The sequence below is a fragment of the Somniosus microcephalus genome, chromosome 3 (genome assembly GCF_052327205.1).
Source record: "Somniosus microcephalus isolate GS21.2 chromosome 3, FLI_Smic_1.0, whole genome shotgun sequence".
NCBI lineage: Eukaryota > Metazoa > Chordata > Chondrichthyes > Squaliformes > Somniosidae > Somniosus > Somniosus microcephalus.
Genome location: NC_140989.1, coordinates 183,344,810 through 183,368,224, shown reverse-complemented (window position 1 = coordinate 183,368,224; position 23,415 = coordinate 183,344,810). Strand labels below are relative to the sequence as shown.

The 23,415-nt window shown below is 45.5% G+C and overlaps 1 protein-coding gene across 2 annotated transcripts in view; it reads left to right on the top strand.

Annotated features, from left to right (window-relative positions):
- Positions 1–23,415, top strand: part of igf2r (insulin-like growth factor 2 receptor) — a 211,196-nt gene that overhangs the window by 81,621 nt on the left and 106,160 nt on the right. For both annotated transcript variants that reach the window (XM_085982001.1, XM_085982000.1), the window contains exons 21-24: positions 5,212–5,313; positions 6,746–6,920; positions 17,720–17,890; positions 20,362–20,505. In XM_085982001.1, the coding sequence (XP_085838127.1) occupies positions 5,212–5,313; positions 6,746–6,920; positions 17,720–17,890; positions 20,362–20,505 (592 nt within the window). The remainder of the gene's footprint in view (positions 1–5,211; positions 5,314–6,745; positions 6,921–17,719; positions 17,891–20,361; positions 20,506–23,415) is intronic.

Here is a 23,415-nt window from a genome sequence, read left to right as displayed (position 1 = left end):
TCTGAGGGGGATTAAAAATTCTGTTCCTAATCCTCTACCTATTTTGTTCTTGTACCAGCTGCAAGGATATGTACGAGAGCTGTGTGGGTGGAGGAATAATCAATTTTTTAAATGTTTGTATATTGACTATGTATAATAGATAGTGTATATGGTTTTCCACTGTAAAATGCTTCAAAAGTGAAATTGTCTAGTGCCAAGTTAATCCACAATAAGTACACAGATTGTATTTTGCTGTCAAATTCAAATAAACGCATCAAACTTGGCAAGAAATGATATCCTTGGATTAGGACTAGCCTACAGAGGGAAGTTTGAATTCTATCAAAATTACAGTTGATTTTTGGTCAAGTGTGTTGAGACTTCAACATACTAAAATCGCTTCCTATGTTGGCGCTGGTGTCTGACTCTTGAAAATTAAGGAATGATTTTCTGCCTTTCTTTATCCATAACGCCGATCCCTCCCTCAATGTCATTCGCACAGTTTTCACTGGTGATGGGCCTTCAATAACCACAAAACTAGAAGTTATAGATTTAAACAAGTTGGCTTTTAATCACTAAGATCAGAGCTAACATCTCAACACGCCGACTGGTTCACAGGAATGAGTCATACAGATCCTGGGATCTTTATGTAAGAGAAGTCAGGGGCGGAGCCAAGACCTGGAACCTCCCAGGTTAGTCGGGAAAGAGGAAGTGAAACTATACACAGTGGGGGAGGGTAATATACATGAGTGCAAAACGAATACAGGACCAAGACAAACAGATTTCATTACATTCACCCCTTCTATAGATTTAGTCCATCGGGGTGATGTTTCTTAAAAGTTGGTATAAGTGAGTCTGTCAGGAGGTTTTGCAGTTCTCAGTGATCGGCGCAAAGCCGGTTGGGGTGCCTCTAGGGGAGTGGATTCTGGTTCCTCCGCTGTCCGGGCCTCCGCAGTGTCTTCCAGGTTATCTGCAGTGTCCTCCAGGTTAAAGTTGGGTATTGATACCTCTGGGCGTCCTGTCTCTTTGTAGTGTAGGTCTTCATCGGGTAGTCTCCCATCGTTCTCTCCGCTCCCCGAGGGAGCGAGGTCTTTTATGGAAACAGTGTCCTCTCGCCCGTCAGAGTATTCGATATAGGCGTACTGAGGGTTTGCATGGAGGAGCTGTACCTTTTCCACAAGGGGGTCCGTTTTATGGCCCCTCGCGTGCTTCCGCAATAGTACTGTCCCCGGAGACGTCAGCCACGCGGGTAGAGATATGCCCGAGGTGGATTTCCGGGGGAAAACGAACATCTTTTCGTGAGGGGTAGCGTTGGTGGCCGTACATAACAGAGACCTTATGGAGTGGAGCACGTCTGGGAGGACTTGCTGCCAGCGGGAGGTCGGAAGGCCTTTTGACTTTAAGGCTAACGTGACAGCCTTCCAAACAGTAGCATTCTCCCTTTCCACTTGCCCATTACCCCGGGGGTTGTAGCTAGTGGTTCTGCTAGTGGCTATCCCCTTCGAGAGCAAGAACTGGCGCAGCTCGTCACTCATGAATGACGTCCCCCTATCGCTGTGTATGTAGTTCGGCATGCCAAACATGCAGAATAGATTACAGAGACACTTGATGACCGTGGCACTGGTCATATCTGGGCAGGGAATGGCGAAGGGGAAGCGGGAATATTCATCAATGATATTGAGGAAGTATACGTTACGGTCGGCAGAGGGAAAGGGTCCCTTGAAGTCCAGACTTAGGCGCTCGAATGGCCGTGTGGCTTTGATAAGGTGTGCACGGTCAGGCCTGTAGAAACGAGGCTTGCATTCCGCACAGATGCGGCAGGCTCTGGTCATTGCCCTGACCACCTCGATGGAGTGGGGCAGATTGCGGGACTTTATAAAATGGTATAGTCGGGTGACCCCTGGGTGACCGAGGTCGTTGTGGAGACCCTGTAATTTGTCCGTATGAATGCTGGCACACATTCCCCGCGGGCGTTTGGGGGTTCATTAAGGGCTCCCGGCCTGTACATAATATCATAGTCGAATGTGGATAGTTCGATCCTCCACCTGAGTATTTTGTCATTCTTGATTTTCCCCCTTTGTTATTAAACATGAAAGCCACCGACCGCTGGTCGGTGAGCAGGGTAAAACGTTTGCCGGCTAGGTAGTGTCTCCAGTGCCGCACTGCCTCCACTATAGCCTGTGCCGCCTTCTCGACAGAAGAGTGCCTGATTTCAGGTCCCTGAAGGGTTCGGGAGAAGGCCACAGGTCTCCCAGCCTGATTGAGGGTCGCAGCTAAGGCAAAGTCTGACGCATCGCTTTCGACTTGAAAGGGAATGCATTCGTCCACTGCACACACTGCAGCCCTTTCAATGTCCTGTTTAATACTGGTGAAAGCCTCCCGAGCTTCAGCTGATAGTGGGAAGGACGTCGATTTAATGAGGGGTCGGGCCTTATCAGAGTAATTGGGCACCCATTGGGCATAATACGAAAAAAATCCCAGGCACCTTTTTAAAGTTTTGGGATTGTGTGGCAGGGGCAGTTCCTTTTAGGGATCGTAATCGGTCAGGGTCCGGTCCAATTACCCCATCTTCCACCACACAGCCGAGGATACAGAGACGGGTTGTGTTGACACATTTGTCTTCGTTGTAGGTTAGATTCAGCTTTAGGGTAGTTTTTAAAAATCTCGCAAGATTTAGATCGTGGTCTTGCTGGTTGTGCCCGCAGATAGTGACATTGTCCAGATAGGGGTAGGTAGCTTGTAGTTTATTCTCGTCAACCATGCGGTCCATCTCCCGTTGGAAGACCGAGACCCCATTTGTTACCCCGAAGGGCACTCTGAGAAAATGGTAGAGGCGTCCATTCGCCTCAAAGGCGGTGTATGGGCGGTCCTCCGTTCTAATGGGGAGCTGGTGATACGCGGATTTGAGGTCGATAGTCGAGAAGACTCGGTATTGCGCAATCTGGTTGACCATTTCTGATATGCGGGGTAAAGGGTAGGCGTCCAGCTGGGTATAAATATTAACAGTCTGGCTGTAGTCAATTACCATCCGTTTCTTTTTGCTATTTTTAACTATGACTACTTGGGCACGCCACGGGCTGGTACTGCATTCAATAATGCCTTCCCGCAGGAGCCTGTCCACTTCCGCCTTGATAAAGTGTCTGTCTTCCAGACTGTACCGTCTACTTTTGGTCGCTATGGGCCTACAGTTCGGAGCGAGATTAGCGAATAAAGAGGGCGGGCTGATTTTTAAGGTTGATAGGCCACAGACTGAGAGTGGCGGCTGGGACCCGCCATATGCTAGCGTGACACTTTCGTGGTGGCACTGGAAGTCCAGGCCCAAGATTACATTAACACAGAGTTCTGGCATCACGAGGAGTTTAAAATCCTTGTAGTCCGTGCCTTTTACAGTCAGTGTTACCACACAGTAGCCCAAAATGTCCGAAGTGTGGGGCTTAGCAGCCATAACAATTCTGCTCCGTGTAGGGGTTACCGTTAATGAGTGCCGCCGTACCAGGCTAGGGTGGATAAAACTCTCGGTACTCCCACAGTCAATTAAACATTTCGTTAAATTCCCGTTTACCTGTATGTCCATCATGGATTTTGTCAACGGGTGTGGCCTGGATTGATCCACAGTGATCGAAGCCACTGTTGGGCCCTGGGCGGCTGTTGAGTCGGGAAAAGATGGCGGATCCCAAGATGGCGGCCCGCACGGCACGCACGAGGCGGTGATGGAGTTGGAAATCGGATTCCCCCTGCAGACTTTGCTAAAATGCCCCCTTTTCTTACATTTGAAGCATGTAGCGTCCTTCGCTGGGCATCGTTGTCTGGGGTACTTGGCCTGGCCGCAGAAGTAGCATTTCGGGCCTCGAGACATTGCCGCTGTAGTAGGACTCCTGGGTGAACTTCTGTGTGGGGACTCCGGCGGCGTAGAGCTGGTCTGAGACCTGGATGGGGAAGATGGCTGATTCCAAGATGGCGGCCCCCTCGGCACGCACGAGGCGGTGAGGGCCGCATGGCCGGAAGAATAAGAGTCAGAGTTTTTCTGGGCCACGTCCAGCGATCGCGCAGTGGCCACTGCCTTTTTTAAGTCCAGGACCACCACCTCCAGCAGTCTCTGCCGGATATAATTCGATTTGAGGCCCGTGATGAAGGAATCGCGGACCAATTCGTCAGAGTACGCGTTGGCCGTCACGGCCTTGCAGCTACAGTCCCGGACCAGGTCCTTTAGGCCCTGTAAGAAATCGTCCATTGATTCCTCTGGTCGCTGCCTGCGTGTAGCCAGCAGATGTCTGGCGTACACTTCGCTTACCGGCCTCTGGTATTGGGCCTTCAGGATAGTGATGGCCTCCGTGTAAGAGGTGGCGTCCCGGATGAACGAATAAATCCGATGACTTACGCTAGTAGTCAGTAGACTCAGTTTATCTACCTCGCTAGCGGATGAGGCCCCTGTGAAGAGTTCGAAGCATTTGAGCCAGTGTCCAAATTGATTTGATGCTTCAGCAGAATGTGGATCCAAGTCCAGACGCTCTGGTTTTAGGAGTCGATCCATCCTAGTATTCTTTAGTGATTAAAATTGATGGGCCTTCAATAACCACAAAACTAGAAGTTATAGACTTAAACAAGTTGGCTTTTAATCACTAAGATCAGAGCTAACATCTCAACACGCTGACTGGTTCACAGGAATGAGTCATACAGATCCTGGGATCTTTATGTAAGAGAAGTCAGGGGCGGAGCCAAGAGCCAAGACCTGGAACCTCCCAGGTTAGTCGGGAAAGAGGAAGTGAAACTATACACAGTGGGGGAGGGTAATATACATGAGTGCAAAACTAATACAGGATCAAGACAAACAGATTTCATTACAACTGGTGTAACCAATGATCAGCAGATTCGGATGTTTGGTCTAGGTTTGATGCAAAATAGGTATTGGAACCAATTGATGCTCCAGAAGCTACAACACTGGCATCTACCCGACAATGTGGAAAACTGCCCAGTTATGTCCTGTCTACGAAAACCGTAACTTGGATTCAGCAGCACTAATGGGCGGCTCTGCACTGTTGTTCCTGGTACCGGTTTGAGGCAATGTTTTTGTTTACAATGATTGTCCAGCCACTGAAAAAACTGATTGATGGTAATGTTAAGGACAATCTCCATGGAAATGGTGCTGAAACGTTTTTCTGTGTGCAACATGTATGCCTTTGTATTTGTGTAGAATTAGTTGCTGAACTAAAATATCCGTATGATTTTTCTTTCCAGAAATGCTCAGCGAAAGATCCCAATACTGGTTTTGTCTTTAACTTTCTGCCTCTGGCTTCAAACACAGGTTACTCAGTGACTGGGAACCAAGTAACATTTAAGGTTAGATTACTGAACATTGGGTGTTTTCTTACTATGTTTACAATTTAAAAATGTAAAATACTAATCTGAAGCATTCTACATTGAGAAGTCTTCTGTTTTTTAATACATTATAGATATTAACTAATTCTGCTACTCAGTTAATGAGAGAAAATAAACTACTCAAACTTGATGCATAGCTTTTACAGTTAAATATTATTACAGTAAGAATGCCAAAACATTTGTGTAAGTTTAATGTTCATCAGAGTGCACTGGCTTCCAGTTTCTATGTCCTTGTGTGTCTTTTTTTTGATGACTCAATTTCAAAACAAAATGGGCCAGATTTTGCAGACTGTTCATTACACTTGTACTTGCCCATCAACTTTCTATGGGCTTTTGCACTGGAAGCTCCTCTCAGCCAGCTATTGAAAAACCACAGTGCTCTCTAGAGCAGCTGGGGGCAAAACAACTCCGAGCAGGAGAGAGCGCAACTATCTCCTTAACCCATCAGAATGATGAATTGTTAATAAGCAGCGCAGTCTGAACCAGGAATACCAGTTAGAATATTTAGTTCAATGTCAAATCGGGTACAGAAAGCGAAATAAAGAGGGAAATAAAGATTGGGTTAACAGAGAAAAGACACAGAAAACTTTTAAAAATTAGATTTTTTTAATTTGAAATCTCCAACAATAATTAAAATCTGAAGGAATGAGACTCTACACTTGTTAAAGTTAATTTTCAATGCCAGAGGAATTGTTTAGCAGTAATAAAGACTTATCACAGTGTTAACAAGTGCTTACGCTGGAATGGACAAGCCCCAAATTTTTCTAGTGAGTTTATAGTGTGTATATATCAGGTAAGTACAGCAATTTCATGCCATACCATGTATTTCAATGGCAAGTCTCAGTGAGATGGCATTCTCGCGCAACTTTTGGAGGAGCAACTTCCTGATTTACACACTTAACATAAATTCCCAGGTCTCTGTTCCTGCACGCCCTTTACAATTGTACCGTTAAGTTTTGGTAGGAAGGAGAGGCAATATAAACTAATCACTTCACACTTCTCTGCGTTAAATTTCATCTGCCATGTGTCCGCCCATTTCACCAGTCTGTGTCTCCTCCTGAAGTCTGTTATTAACCTCACTTTTTACTGCATTTGAGTTTTGTCATCTGCAAACTTTGAAATTATTCACTGTATACCCAAGTCCAGGTCATTAATGTATATCAAGAAGAGCAGTAGTCCTAATACCGACCCCTGGGGAACACCACTGTGTATACTTTCCGCTTGTCTGAAAAACAACCGTTCACCATTACTCTGCTTTCAGTCCGAGTTTCGAAGAGTTTCATCAGAGCGCACTTCTAATTTAATTTCCTGGCCTAGTTTAATGTTTATATTTGTGAAAAAGTCTGAATTCTGATGAATTTTTAGGTTTTTGATTATTTCACTTCTTTTAAAGCTCAACATCTGTCACGGTTTAAACGAATGTGGGAAAATAAAAAACAAGTTGGCAACTGGATGTGAGATACATGAACAGAAACCAACGCGTCCAGTTGGATTGGAAACAGCACTTCAAGTTTCCACTGATGGTCTTATAACTCTCACGTACAAAGGTGCAATGGTAGTAGAGTCAGGTAAGGGCATATTCAGACGTAGAGTTTGAGAATTACATCAAATGTATATCACAGAAATGGCCATTCGGTCCAAATAGTCCATGCTGGTGTTTGTGCTCCACATGAGCCTCCTCCCACCCCTCTTCATTTAACACTATCGGCATAACCTTCTATTCCTTTATCCCTCATAAGAACATAAGAAATAGGAGCAGGAGTAGGCCAATCGACCCCTCGCGCCTGCGCCGCCATTCAATAAGATCATGGCTGATCTGATCCTAACCGCCAATCCACTATCACAGAACCATCTCCTGAATCTAACAGAATTAGACACACGAAATAGGAGCAGGATCAGGCTACACGGCCCCTGGGCCCGCTCCGCTACCCACAGGGCCATGACCGATCCGAACCTAGACTCATGTCCAAATTCCTGCCCGCTCCCCGTAACCCTTAATTCCCTTTACTTCTAGGAAACTGTCTATTTTTGTTTTAAATTTATGTAATGATGTAGCTTCTACAGCTTTTTGGGGCAGCATATTCCATGGACCTACCACCCTCTGAGTGAAGTAGTTCCTCCTCATCTCAGTTTTGAAAGAGCAGCCCCTTATTCTAAGACTACGCCCCCCTAGTTCTAGTTTCATCCATCATCGGGAACATCTTCCCCGCATCCACCCGATCAACCCCTTCACAATCTTATATGTTTCAATAAGATCGCCTCTCATTCTTCTGAACTCCAATGAGTAGAGTCCCAATCTACTCAACCTCTCCTCATATGTCCATCCCCTCATCCCCAGGATTAACCGAGTGAACCTTCTTTGTACTGACTCGAGAGCAAGTATGTCCTTTCTTAAGTATGGACACCAAAACTGTACGCAGTATTCCAGGTGCGGTCTCACCAATACCTTGTACAACTGAAGCAATACCTCCCTATTTTTATATTCTATCCCCCTAGCAATGAAAGCCAACATTCCATTGGCCTTCTTAATCACTTGCTGCACCTGCATACTAACCTTTTGAGTTTCGTGCACCAGGACCCCCAGATCCCTTTGTACTTCAGTACTTTCCAGTTTCTTGCCATTAAGATAATAACTTGCTCTACGATTTTTCCTGCCAAAGTGCATAACCTCACACTTTCCAGTATTGTATTCCATCTGCCCACTTACTTAGCCTGTCGATGTCCCCTTGCAGGTTTTTATGTCCTCCTCACTCATTACTTTCCCCCCCATCTTAGTATCATCTGCAAACTTTGATATGTTACACTCTGTCCCCTCCTCCAAATCGTTAATATAGATTGTAAAGAGTTGGGGACCCAGCACTGACCCCTGCGGAACACCACTAGTTACTGATTGCCAGTCTGAGAATGAACCATTTATCCCAACTCTCTGCCTTCTGTTAGATAGCCAATCCTCTATCCATGCCAGAATATTACCCCCAATCCCGTGATTTTTTATCTTAAGCAATAATCTTTTGTGGGGCACCTTGTCAAATGCCTTTTGGAAGTCTAAATACACTACGTCCACTGGTTCCCCTTTATCCACCCTATATGTTACTTCCTCAAAGAACTCCAGCAAATTTGTCAAACATGACTTCCCCTTCATAAAACCATGCTGACTTTGTCCGATTAAATTATGATTATCCAAATGTCCTGTTACTGTCTCCTTAATAATGGACTCCAAAATTTTACCTACCACAGATGTTAGGCTAACCGGTCTATAGTTTCCAGCCTTCTGCCTACTGCCCTTTTTAAATAAGGGTGTTACATTAGCAGTTTTCCAGTCTGCCGGGACCTTTGCCGAGTCCAGGGAGTTTTGGAAAATTATTACCAATGCATCCACAATCCCTACCGCCACTTCCCTCAAGACCCTAGGATGTAAGCCATCAGGTCCAGGTGAGTTATCCGCCTTGAGTCCCATTATTTTACCGAGTACCACTTCCTTAGTGATTTTGATCGTGTTTAGCTCCTCCCCCCCCCCCCCCCCTAGAGCCCAGTGTTGGGATATTCTTAGTGTCTTCTACTGTAAAGACTGATGTAAAATATTCATTCAGTGTTTTTGCCATCTCCATATTGCCCACCATTAATTTCCCGGTCTCATCCTCTAAGGGACCAACATTTACTTTAGCCACCCTTTTTTCTTTTTATATAACTATAAAAACTCTTACTATCTGTTTTTATATTTTTTGCTAATTTACTTTCATAATCTATCTTCCCTTAATCAATCTTTTTGTTATTTTTTGCTGTCTTTTAAAGTTTTCCCAATCCTCTATCCTCCCACTAGTTTTGGCTACCTTATATGCCCTTGTTTTTAGTCGAATACTATCCTTAATTTCTTTACTTAGCCACAGATGGCTGTCTTTTCTTTTACACCCTTTTCTTAGTGGAATATATATTTTTTGGAAGTTGTAAAATAACTCCTTAAATGTACACCACTGATCATGTATCGTCTTACCCTTTAATCTATTTTCCCAATCCACTCTACTCAATTCCGCTCTCATACCTTCATAGTCTCCTTTATTCAAGCTTAGCACGCTTGTTTGAGATCCAACCTTCTCACCCTCTAATTGAATATGGAATTCAACCATGTTATGGTCACTCATTCCAAGGGGATCCTTTACTAGGACATTTTTAATTAATCCCGTCTCGTTACACAGGACCAGATCTAAGGTTGCTTGCCCCCTGGTCGGTTCAGTTACATACTGCTCAAGAAAGCCATCCCTAATACACTCAATGAACTCATCCTCAAGGCAGCCCTGCCCAATTTGATTTGTCCAATTAATATGATAGCTATAATTATGGGGGATTTTAACTGTTCCCTTATTACAAGCCTCCACTATTTCCTGATTGATACTCCGTCCAACAGAGTTGCCACTGTTCGGAGGCCTATAGACTACGCCCACTAGTGTTTTTTTCCCCTTATTATTCCTTACCTCCACCCAAACTGTTTCATTGTCCTGATCTTTTGACCCAATATCATTTCTCTGTATTAGTGATTCCTTCCTTTATTAACATAGCCACCCCACCTCCCCTTCCTTCCTGTCCTTCCTGATCGTTAAATAACCTGGTATGTTTAATTCCCAGGCATTGTCACCCTGCAGCCATGTTTCTGTAATGGCCACAAGATCATACCCATATGTAGTTATTTGTGCCATTAACTTGTCTATTTTGTTACGAATGCTACGTGCATTCAGATAGAGAACCTTCAAATATGTTTTGTGACACTTAGTTCCTGCTTTTGCCCTTTTTATTACTTTACCTTTCACTCTATACCTTCTGCCCCTTCCTGACATGCTCTGGTTTTTAATTTCCCCACTGCTACCTAAGTCTATGACCTTCTCTGTTGTCATTTTTATTCTTTGCTCTCTAGGAACCCCCCCCCCCCCCAACTAGTTAGTTTAAAGCCCTCTCTACAGCCCTAGTTATATGATCCGCCAGGACTCTAGTCCCAGCACTGGCCAAGTGAAGCCCGTCCCAACGGAACAGCTCCCCCCTGCCCCAGTACTGGTGCCAGTGTCCCAGGAAGCAAAACCCATTTCTCCCACACCAGTCTTTGAGCCACGCATTTAACTCTCTAATTTTATTTGTCCTAGCCAAATTCGCTCGTGGCTCAGGTAATAATCCAGAGATTATTACCCTTGTGGTTCTGCTTTTTAATTTGGCCCCTAGCTGCTCAAACTCCCTCAGCAGAACCTCCTTCCTTGTCCTATCTATGTCATTGGTACCAACATGGACCACGACAACTGGATCCTCCCACTCCAAGTTTCTCTCCAGTCCAGAGGAGCTGTCCTTAACCCTGGCACCGGGCAGGCAACACAGCCTTCGGGACTCTTGCTCTCGGCTGCAAAGAACTCTATCTATCCCCCTAACGATACTATCCCCTACCACTACAACATTTCTTTTAACGCCCCCACTTGAATGGCCCCCTGCTCCACGGTGCTGTGGTCAGGTTGTGATGCACTATCAACAACACCAAAGACTACGAGTTGAACTTATACAAAGTAGGCTTTTATTGACTAAGAACTGGAGCATGCCTCTGCTAGTGGATCCATCCTAAGAGCTCCCGGGGGAAGGGTGGTGAGTCACCTTTATACCCGGGCTTAGGGGTGGAGCCAGGGGCGGAGACATGCCCGGACCTGTACAGAGTTAACAGTGGTTTACCACACAGACATGTACAGGGTTAGCAGTGGTTTACCACATTCACCCCTCGTTTAAAAAAGAGTCCGGCGGGGTGAAATGTTTCAAAAGTTCGTATACGAAAGTCTCTCCGGGGGTCTTGTCTGCCGTAATGATCTTCGTGGTGCCGGTTGCGGCAGTTCTTTGCCCGCGGCCGCTTCTCGCGTGGGACGGAGCACTGGCGTGTCGTCCTCTCGGGGTAGGGATGGCACCGGCATGTCGTCAGTTCGTGGTAGACACCCCGGTGGTGCGTTGTGGGTAGTGGTGGTGGGTGGAGGTAGTGGATGGTGTTCGATGGTGTTTCGGGTGGTACCTGAGGGTGCGAGGTCTCTAATTGAGACTGTGTCCTCCCGCCCGTCAGGATACGCCACGTAGGCGTACTGTGGGTTGGCGTGGAGGAGGTGAACCTTTTCGACCAGGGGGTCCGTCTTATGGCTCCTCACGTGTTTCCTGAGCAGGACGGGTCCCGGAGACGTCGGCCATGGCGGTAGTGATGTCCCCGAGGTGGATTTCCTGGGGAAGACGAACATCTTCTCGTGAGGGGTGGCAGTACAGAGCAGTGATCGTATGGAGTGGAGCGCATCGGGGAGGACAGCTTGCCAGCGGGAGATTGGGAGGCCCTTGGATTTTAGGGCGAGCATGGCGGTCTTCCACACCGTTGCGTTCTCCCTCTCTACCTGTCCGTTACCCCGGGGGTTGTAACTGGTAGTCCTGCTCGTGGCTATGCCCTTCTCGAGCAGGCACTGGCGCAGCTCGTCGCTCATGAACGACGAGCCCCTGTCGATGTAATTGGGGAAGCCAAATATGGCGAACAGGTCGTTGAGGCACCTGATGACTGTGGCGCTGGTCATGTCCGGGCAGGGGATGGCGAAGGGGAAACTGGAGTACTCGTCAATAATATTGAGGAAGTACGTGTTGCGGTCAGAGGAGGGAAGGGGCCCCTTGAAATCGACGCTGAGACGTTCGAAGGGGCGGGTGGCTTTAATCAGGTGTGCCCTGTCTGGCCTATAAAAATGCGGGTTGCATTCGGCGCAGACCTGGCAGTTCCAGGTCATGGTCCTGACCTCCTCGATGGAGTAAGGCAGGTTGCGAGCTTTAATAAAATGGAAGAACCTGGTGACCCCCGGGTGGCAGAGATCATTGTGGAGGGTCCGTAGCCTATCGACTTGTGCGTTGGCACATGTCCCACGGGATAGGGCGTCTGGGGGCTCATTAAGTTTCCCGGGCCGGTATAAGATATCGTAGTTGTAGGTGGATAACTCGATCCTCCACCGCAATATCTTATCATTTTTGATTTTTCACCTTTGTCTGTTGTTAAACATAAATGCTACTGACCGTTGGTCAGTGAGCAGGGTGAAACGTTTACCGGCCAGGTAATGCCTCCAGTGCCGTACCGCCTCCACTATCGCCTGGGCCTCCTTCTCGACTGAGGAGTGTCGAATTTCGGGGCCCTGGAGGGTCCGTGAAAAGAAGGCCATGGGTCTCCCCGCCTGGTTAAGGGTTGCGGCTAGGGCGAAGTCGGATGCATCGCTCTCCACTTGGAAAGGGATGGACTCATGCACTGCGTGCATTGTGGCCTTCGCAATGTCCTCTTTTATGAAGGTGAAGGCCGCACGGGCCTCTGCCGTCAGGGGGAAGGAGGTTGACTTGATGAGGGGCCGGGCTTTGTCCGCATAGTTGGGCACCCACTGGGCGTAGTAAGAGAAGAACCCTAGGCATCTCTTCAGGGCTTTTAGGCAGTGGGGGAGGGGTAGTTCCAGGAGGGGGCGCATTCGGTCGGGGTCGGGGCCGATGACTCCGTTTTCCACCACGCAGCCAAGAATAGTGAGGCGCGTGGTGCGGAACATACATTTTTCTTTGTTGTATGCCAGATTCAGCCGTTGGGCCGTACGGAGGAATTTTTCTAGGTTGGCGTCGTGGTCATGCCGGTCATGGCCGCAGATGGTGACGTTGTCTAGATAGGGGAAGGTGGCCTGCAGCGCGTTCTGGTCAACCATCCGGTCCATCTCCCTTTTGAAGACCGAGACCCCGTTGGTGACGCCGAAGGGGACTCGGAGGAAGTGGTAGAGGCGACCGTCAGCCTCGAAGGCCGTGTACTGGCGGTCCTCAGGCCTGATGGGGAGCTGGTGGTATGTCGACTTCAGATCAATCGTCGAGAATACCCGGTATTGTGCTATCTGGTTGACCATGTCAGATATGCGGGGAAGTGGGTATGCGTCTAATTGCGTGTATCGATTGATCGTCTGGCTGTAATCAATAACCAGGCGCTGTTTTTCGCCGGTCTTCACTACCACCACTTGGGCTCGCCATGGGCTGGTGCTGCCCTCGATAATCCCTTCCCTCAGGAGTCTTTCTACTTCTGATTTAATAAAGCTCCTATCCCCGGCACTGTACCGCCTGCTTTTAGTAGCAATTGGCTTGCAGTCTTTGGCGAGGTTAGCGAACAATGGGGGGGGGGGGGTTTGACCTTCAGGGTGGACAGGCTGCATACTTTGCGCGGCGCCGTGTTTAAATTCTGCCGGCTGCAGACTGTAAGTGGGGGCAGGGGCCCGCCATATGCCATCGTGACGCTCTCCAGATGGCACTGGAAGTCTAATCCTAGCAGTACGGGAGCGCAGAGCTGTGGCAGGACGAGGAATTTAAAATCTCTGTACTCCACGCCGTTCACTGTCAGAGTCGCTACACAGTAGCCGTCCGCCGTATGGGACTTTGAGGCCATAAAGACCTGGTGGCGTGTGGGCATAACCGATAGGGAGTAGCGTCGCACCGTGTCGGGGTGGATGAAGCTCTCCGTGCTTCCGCAGTCGACAAGGCAATTTGTGGCATGGCCATTTACCTTTACGTTCATCATGGACCTGGCTAGTTGATGGGGCCTAGATTGGTCCAGGGTGATGGAGGCCATCGTCGAGATCGGTGGGTCGCTGTAGTATTCGCCCGCGCCGGGGGGCTGGTTCCGAAATGGTGTCCAAGATGGCGGCTCCCCCGCGGCTGGTGGTGCCCAAAATGGCGGCCCGCACGGCTCACACGTGGTTGGTGGGGTCCAAAGTGGTGGCCTGCACGGTTCACACGCGGCGCTGCTGGAATTGGGGGTCGATTTCGCCCTGCACACTCTCGTGTAGTGGCCTTTCTTGCCGCATTTGGAGCAGGTCGCGTCCTTTGCTGGGCATTGCTGTCTGGGGTGCTTGGCCTGGCCGCAGAAGTAGCATTTCTGGCCTCTGGTCATTGCAGTTGTAGTTGGGCTGCTGGCGGCTTGTGGCCTTACCGGGTCCCAAGATGGCTGCTCCCGTGACATCCACGTGGCCATCCGGTCAGGGGGGTAGGCGTCCATGTTCTGGAGGGCCACGTCTAACGAGTTAGCGAGGGCCACCGTCTTCTGCAGGTCGAGCCCCCTCTGTTCCAGCAGCCTCTGCCGAGTATAGTTGGACCTGATGCCGGCTACGTAGGCGTCTCGGATCAGGTCTTCCGTGCGTTCCTTGGCCGTCACCGCTTTGCAATTACAGGCCCGGCTGAGGACTCGGTGCCAGTAAATATTCGGCGCCCGATTCCCCGGGGCGCTGTTTTCGGGTAGCCAGGAGGTGTCTGGCGTAGACCTCGTTAACAGGCTTCACGTATTGTTCCTTTAGCGTCGCGATGGCGGCCGCGTAAGTTGTGGCGTCTCGGATGATCGCGTAGACTCGGTGGCTCACCCGTGAGTTCAAGACAAGCCGTTTCGCGTCATCTGTAGTGACGGTAGTGCTGGAGGCCTCCAGGAAGGCTTCGAAACAGCTCAGCCAGTGTTCAAAGTTATTGGCTGCATCTGCTGCTTGAGGATCCAGGTCTAAACGTTCCGGCTTCAAGATTTGCTCCATGTCGAAAATTTAGTCAATAAAATTGATGGACTATCAACAACACCAAAGACTACGAGTTGAACTTATACAAAGTAGGCTTTTATTGACTAAGAACTGGAGCATGCCTCTGCTAGTGGATCCATCCTAAGAGCTCCTAGGGGAAGGGTGGTGAGTCACCTTTATACCCGGGCTTAGGGGTGGAGCCAGGGGCGGAGATATGCCCGGACCTGTACAGAGTTAACAGTGGTTTACCACACAGACATGTACAGGGTTAGCAGTGGTTTACCACAGGTTGCTCATCCTCCCCACAGTCCCTGTTCCCATCCTCACGGAGTAAGAGCCTCGAACCTGTTGGACAAGTGCAAGGTGCAAGGGCTGCGGCTCCTCCAACACTACCTCCTGGATCCCCGTACCTGCCTCACTTCTAGTCACACCATCCTGACCCTGGCCACGGACTATATCTGAATTAATTAATCTAATTGGTGTGACTACCTCGTGATAGAGTCCAGGTAACACTCCCCCTCCCTGATGTGTCTCAGTGTTTGAAGCTCGGACTCCAGCTCTTCAACACGGAGCCGGAATTCTTCGAGCAGCCAACACTTACTGCAAATATGATCACTGAGCATCAATGGTGTTCACCAGCTCCCACATATTGCAGCAGCAACACATCACCTGATCTCCCATTCTATGTAATTAATTAAATTTATTAATATTATTCTTAATTATCCTCTGCCCCGATTCTAGATGGTGAATATCACACCTTAGAAACTATAAACCAAAGAGATTTAAGCTTAAAAAGGGAGAAATACTTACCAACCAACCACTTACCCGCTTTCTGGTGACGTCACACTTGGATTACTTTTTACCTCTCTCCTTCCAGACTGGAGATTGGTACGCCTTACCTGGTCTCTGGGACTTTTATAGCCCCGCTGCTGCCGCTGAAACACCCGCCGACGCACTGAGGCCTTACCTGGTCTCTGGGGCTTTTATCCTTCGTGCTAATCTCACTTCCCCTTAAATGCTGTTTGCCTCAACCACTCCGTGACGGCGAGGTCCACCTTCTAACCACTCTCTGGGTAAAGACGATAGAGATATAGATAGATAGAGATATTATCTCTCCCTAGGGAACACCACTTGTCACATTCCCCAATCAGGAATACCGAGTTGGACATCAGTTTCTGGGTTAGGGTTATCAGAGCATGGATTAAAGTGCGAGAAATCCAACTCATCTGTTCTTGCACAAGTACAGACGCTGCAAGTCTTTGTTTCCAGAGTTAAATTCAGTTGTGATGAGTACCTTACGTTCCATGTGTTCCTATTGTCCAGTCCACGGTTATAAAGTCATTGAGGAGAATTAGTCATAGAATTCTACAGGACCAAAGGTCATTTGGCCATATTGTGCCTCTGCTAGCTTCTCTGAAAGAACTCTCCACTTAGTCCCATATATCCCTGTACACTTTCCTTACCCATTTAAAAAAAAATTTAAATCCACTTTCCTTTTAAAAGCGATTACTGATTCTGCTTCCACCACTGTTCCCAGGAGGGCATTTCATGTGTGAACAACCCGCTGCATAAAAATACATTCTCCCTTTGTTCTTTGTGGTTGTATATTATTGTCCTCGAGTTACTGACTCACCGACCAGAGAAAATAGGTTTTCACTATTTACCTCATCAAAACCTAACCTTTGCTGCTGTAATTAAATTTACAGTTGACCAATTTCTCTGGGGTCTCCTCTAGTGGTTCATCCCTGGTGGTATCACCTATATCTACCCATTGGCATTTACATTCTTTCTAAAGTAGGGTACCCAAAATTGGATGCAATATTCTAACTGCACTCCAACCAATAATTTGTATAGATTTAGCATTAACTCTTTGCTTCTGTTCTCTGTGCCCAGATTTACAAAATCTACCGTCCCATATACAAACACTTATCAACTTGCCTCCTCTCTTTTAAAGATTTATATGTCTGAACCCCTTAATCTCCCTGCTCTAATACTCCTTTTAACATTTTACCATTTAATACAGTGCTGTCCAGTATGTTACCCACTTGCTGCATGTGGCTAATTGGGAATGCAGATGTGACTAATTGCTAAGTAAAAAGTGAGTAATAATCACTGTCGTTGGGCATGTGATCTCTACTCATATTTGCACAGTGCATGCGTATGTCCTTGAATCTTTTGTGCGTTTGTTGGTAAATAGGTAGGGCGAGCGTGCAAGTGTTGTTTGATCATTGTGAATGCTTTACTTCCTTGGTTACTGAATTGTTGGTAAATGTTAAGTAAATAAGCACATATGAAGTACTTTTACTTGTACTGAGAGTGTATGTAAGGCATTTTCTACAAAAGTTAGTGCATGTGGGCATACCTGTGGCTCATCAACAATTTCTGTTGAACTACACTAATTTGCTACATATTTTCTCCTCTTTCCTCTCAACGTATCATTTTGCATTTCTCCACATTTTAAATTTTATCCATTCATCCAGCCTACTAACCAGCTAGTCCTCTTCACGATTAACTGCTTTGTTTACTCTGACCTCCTGTCTGTGTGGTCTATTAATACACCAATCCATTGGCACTGGGCTACTAGAAACTCAACTTTATTTTTGAACGTTCAAATATATACAATGTTTTTATATGACTAAGATTAGTCTTTCATCCAGGTATCAGTTAAGTGCGCTGGTTAACTTTGCCCCTTTTGTGTCTTTGGATGCATCCAGCAAGAGAAATTTTTAATTTTCTATAAGATGTGTAATTGAGAACTTTAATATTTCACTCTGTGGTACAGATGCTCCCATAATCTGAGAAATTGTTACTGCTGTAATGTGCAGGGCTTCAGGATACATTTATTATCCGCTTTGTCTGTGACACTAATTCATCTCCTGGGAAGCTCAAGTTTCTGCGAGAAGAAATTGGCACCACTACACATGTCCACGACACCTACTTTGAATTTTATACTCCATTGGCTTGTTTCCCAGCTCCTGTGGACTGTCTTGTCAGTGGTAAGCAAGTGATTTTAATCCTGTTTAATTCATTCTGCAAAGTAGTCTGTTATAAGTAAACACTGATCAGTGATTATACTTGCTCATTGGGGCTCATATGAGTTAAATATTTTATTTGAACAGTCCAAATAATCTCAAATCCATTTGATCTGTTGAGGTTTGTTTATGGCATGATAACAGAACGAATCACACCTGCATTCCATTTTGTTGATGCTATTGAAGCATTTTGCAAGTACAAGGATCTGATAATTGCCACCAATTATTTTGCAACATTTAATAAAAAGAATCAATTTACAGGAAACTTTGTTATATCCGGCACCAACGGGACCGAGCTGTTGCCGATCTATCAAAACTGCCGGACATACAAAGTTAATGTTGAAGCATACGGAGGTTTTCATCTCCATATCTGACAACAAACACTGTTGCTTAGCAACAGCTTGTAAACAGTCAGCCCGTACCTTGGAAGCGTCTCTGTAGCTTAGCAACAACTTCAGAGAGACTTTCCAGAGCCCGACTGTTGAAAACAAAGCCACGAGAAGAAAAACAACCTAACAAAACGGCTCCTGATTTCTGCCAGTAGATCGAGGTTTCCAGACATACAACCTCTGGATAAACCAAAGTTTCCTGTATTGTAATATACAGTTAATACATTTCATTTAAAAGTTATTATGCCAGGATTTAGGCCACCTTAATGTAATGAGAGAATAACTAATAGTTAATTCACTGCAATTTTTAAATATGTTCTTTAATCTTTCTTTATGGAGGGGGTGTAAACTCTTCTTTACCCTCTGCTGTATTCCCGATCTCGATGGTACCATTTGGGAAATGCCTGGCATCTCCAGTGTATCGCCCCATTGGAAAATTTGCAAGTTGTCCATTGCACCCTTCAGCTAGCAAGTGACCACGACTAACATGGAGGGGTTAGGTTGCTTCCCCTTGGGCGGAGCAGCCTAGCATGAACTGGAGGAGGAGCAAAGTTTTTCACACACTCCTTTTTAAGACCTTTAACTTCTATTTTCTAAAATTCACCAATACGTAGCTGAAGAATTTCAACATCTGAGGATAATAGCATTTCTTCCCATATAACTTGTAAAGTTTTGTTTGTAAGATGGGTTTGAAAACTCAACAGACAATATCATGAAAGTGTTCCCTACAAACAATTAACTGACCTGTGAAATGTGACTGTTTGTAGGTTGACTTAACATCTCCAAGGGGTAGTTGTGAATCTAGACAACTTGTACATTATCGATACACCATAAAACATGTATGTCAGATATTATTGCCTTGTGGTGCCAAGGCTGCTGCCCCTTAGCAGGTATGATTACCTGACCAAAGAGAAAATATAAAATTCTGTGTTCAGCTTTCTAACCCTTTCAAGGTGCATAGTGAATATGTTGTGCTTGATGGAATACAAAAACATCATATAAATGTCTGGTCCATAACTATACAAGTGGGTTATGTAGCTAAATTTTCCTCGTATACCACCTATACACGTTGTGGCCCAGATTTTATGGTCAACAGTGAACGAGTGGCACTCACCGTTCGTTATACTTGCAGCTGCCCACAGACTGTGAACTTTTGTGTGGCAACTTATGGTTATTAGAAATCCATTTGTGTGGTACCTTCTAGATTTGGGACATGAGAGTAGGGCAAGCAACAGTGTGTCTCTTCAACCTATCGGATTGAAGAGTCCTTAGACACGCAGGATCTAAACCAGGAAGTGTAAGTTAGAATATTTAATTCAATGTAAAATTATGTACAGAAAGAGGGAGGGGGAAAGAAAGATAGGATTGAGAGAGATAATAAAAGACAAAAAAGTTAAATTAATTTTTTTTTAAATCAACAATAATTAAAATCTAAAAGAATGAAATTCCACACTTAAAAGTAAATTTTCAGTACCACAGAGGTTGTTTGGTAGTAATTAAGACTTATGCCGTTAATTCCACTACACTTGAATGGGCAAGCCCTAACTTTTTCTGGTGTGTTTAGTGGGTAAGTACAGCAACTTCACACCCTTCATGTGTTTTAATGCCGAATTTCTCGGCAAGGTGCCAGTGTAGCGAAGCTTGTGGGCGAGCAGGGTAAATCGGACAGAAACTTCCTGATTTCCGTGTTTAACTGCATGTGCGGACACTGGAAGTTGCTGTCCGATTTATTCCATAATAACTGAGCGCTGATAGCCTCACCATTATTCTGATCACAAAATCCGGGCCAGTGTGTTGGATAAATCTGACTTGAGATGAAGCATTAGTGTATCTCTTGCGAAAACAATGTAAGGTTTAGTCTTGTAGAAACACTTTTGTACTTTCAAGGGAACCTTTTTATATTTATGGCAACCTGATGCTTTGTATAAAAGTCTATTTATTGTATGTTGTAATGTGATGTTTATCAATAGATAAAACATTACTTCCTTTTTGTACCAATGGAATGTGTAGTGAATTACTATTAGGCAGTTTGATTCTTGTTTTAAGATGCAGCAGGTAATGAATATGACCTGAGTGTCCTTGCAAAGGACAGAGATCCTTGGATTGCAGTAGATACAGCTGAAGATGGGAAAAAGCGTACATTTTATCTAAATGTCTGCAAACCTTTGCCTTCAGTCAAGGGATGCCCAGGTGAGTGTGTAAACATTGGGTAAAGATCATTGTTATAGATAATAACAGCTTGTCTTTATTTCTGGAGGCAGCCTAGCACTCCAACTTGTATAGTAAGAAAATTAGATGCTAATAGGAATAACAGTTTTTGAAGCATTTGTATTTATGAAAATTAGCATAAATTTCCTTTTGGTGGGAACCCCAATCTAGGTGTTTAGGCTTATTCTGTTAACTTATCAGCAGCTTTTCAGAAGTAATGGTTTTCAGCGCTGTGACACCACGAGCACCATCAAGTTATGGGGTTATAGGTTCACTTCTGCATTGAAGTTTTCTGACTTCCATCATGTCTCAAAGGACCAAAATGGAGTCCATGTCCACATTCAGCTTTAATTTTCACTTTCAAGCAACCATGGGAATCATACAACTGTCTTGAAAACAAGAGTTTCAGAGATTGAGCAACCTGCCTCAATTTCCCCAAAAGCTTTGTCAAAAACACTGGAAAGTAATTTTTGAACATTTGGCGTTCCTCCTGTATGATTAGGAGAAATAAGCTCCAATAAGACTGGCACTGTTTCTCCAAGATGTTGATGGGACTTTAATGGTTACTATATTGTGCTTTGTTTAAAGTTAATCGGACAGAGCCAAATGATGCAATACTTTTAGGTTCCTATAGCCTATTTTTTTGATTTCTTTAATAGGGAGGAAAAGGTAAGAAAAATGGCTAGCTATTAGTTTTTTATTTAAGTTTTAGGTTTTTATTTAATTTTTTTTTTGTTATAAAATGGGTCTGCTGTAGAGACCTTGTAGTTTAGTGGCATCAGGACCTTCCCGTAAGTGGACCCTATATCCCTTGTGTTCAGGTGTTAACATGCAATGTCAAATGACGACTTGTATGGTGAACTTTTGCATGTACCCTTGCGTGCACTTCTCCAATCTATTCGGTGTGGGATCTGTTTATACTTTAGTGTGATGAGACCAGGAAAAAACATTAATCTGTTTCGTTTCTCAGACAAAGTGAACATACAGAACAGCAATTATGATTGGTCTCCATTTTCTTTGCACATCCCTGGACCAACACTACTAAAACAGATTATCTGGTCCTTTTATCTAGTTTGTGGGGCCTTGCTGTGTGCAATTTTAGTTGCCGTGCTTGCCTACATTATACCAGTGACTACACTACACTGCAAAAGTACTTGATTGGTAGTCCATAGCTTTGAATAGAGGGTTTTGTACCAAGGTTGCCCGCAAACATTTCTAGAATTGGGGTATCTAATGGCTCTATTTGCTTCACCAAGCAATTCCCAACTTCCATTTTCTGCTCAAAGTTTAACATGGAGGCAGGATTTAATTTCCTTTTGGCAACAAATGTTTCTGTACTTGTTTCCTTTCCCTCTCATCTGTACAGTGCTTCAGAAAATCAGAGGACAATAAAAGCTGGCTTTCTCAGTGCCTGGCTAATCTCACTATCCCGTAAGGAAACTGCTCTTAATGGCAGACTGGTCAGAAAAGTAAAAGCCCATGGGATCCAAGGGAAAGTGGCAAGCTGGATCCAAAATTGGCTCAGTGGCAGGAAGCAATGGTCAACGGGTGTTTTTTGTGACTGGAAGGCTGTTTCCAGTGGGGTTCCACAGGGCTCAGTACTAGGTCCCTTGCTTTTTGTGGTATACATCAATGATTTAGCCTTCAATGCAGGGGGCATGATCAGCAAGTTTGCAGATGATACAAAAATTGGCTGTGTGGTTGATGGGGAGGAAGAAAGCTGTAGACTGCAGGAAGATATCAATGGACTGGTCAGGTGGGCTGAAAAGTGGCAAATGAAATTCAGTCTGGAGAAGTGTGAAGTAATGCCTTTGGGGAAGGCTAACCATGCAAGGGAATGCACAATAAATGGTCGGATACTGAGAAGTATAGAGGAACACAGAGACCTTGGAGTGCATGCCTACAGATCACTGAAGGTAGCATGCAGGTAGATAAGGTGGTTAAGAAGGCATACAGGATACTTTCCTTTATTAGCCGAGGCATAGAATATATGAGCAGGGGGGTTATGCTTGAATTGTATAAAACACTGGTTAGGCCACAGCTAGAATATTGTGTACAGTTCTGATCGCATTACAGGAAAGATGTAATTGCACTAGAGAGGGTACAGAGGAGATTTACGAGGATGTTGTCAGGACTGGAGAATTTTAGCTATGAGGAAAGATTGGATAGGCTGGGGTTGTTTTCTTTGGAACAGAGGAGACTGAGGGGAGACTTGATTGAGGTGTATAAAATAGAGGGGCCTAGATAGAGTGGATAGGGAGGACTTATTTCCCTTGGAGAGGTCAATAACCAGGGGGCACAGGTTTAAAGTAATTGGTAAAGGATTGGGGAGAACTTTTTTCACCCAGAGGGTTGTGGGGGTCTGGAACTCACTGCCTGAAAGGGTGGTAGAGGCAGAAATGCTCAGCACATTTAAAAAGTACTTGGATATGCACTTGAAGTGCTGTATCCTACAAGGCTATGGACCAAGAGCTGGAAAGTGGGATTAGGCTTGATAGCTTTTTTTTGTCCAGCACAGACACAATGGACTGAATGGCCTCCTCCTCCTGTGCTGTAATTTTCTATGATTCTCTGAATTGTCAGCTCAGATTCTGTATCTGGATGCCCTTATTCTTGAGAAGGCAAACAGACCAAAGTCCAGCACTGTCTGTAATGGACACTGTCTTACCCAAACCATCCATGAATCAACTTACAATACTAAATGGGAGAAGTTTGTTCAATGATGTTTGTTTAAACCCATTAGTCCTCTTCCCTGTAGCATTCCTTCCATCTTTAAATACCTGCAATACCTTAATCAACAATTGAAACACAGCTCCATCAGTCGTCGTCTTGCTGTGATTTTTGTCTTTCTTGACTGCCTTGCTTCACTTTTTTAAGAAGGTATTTGCTTGT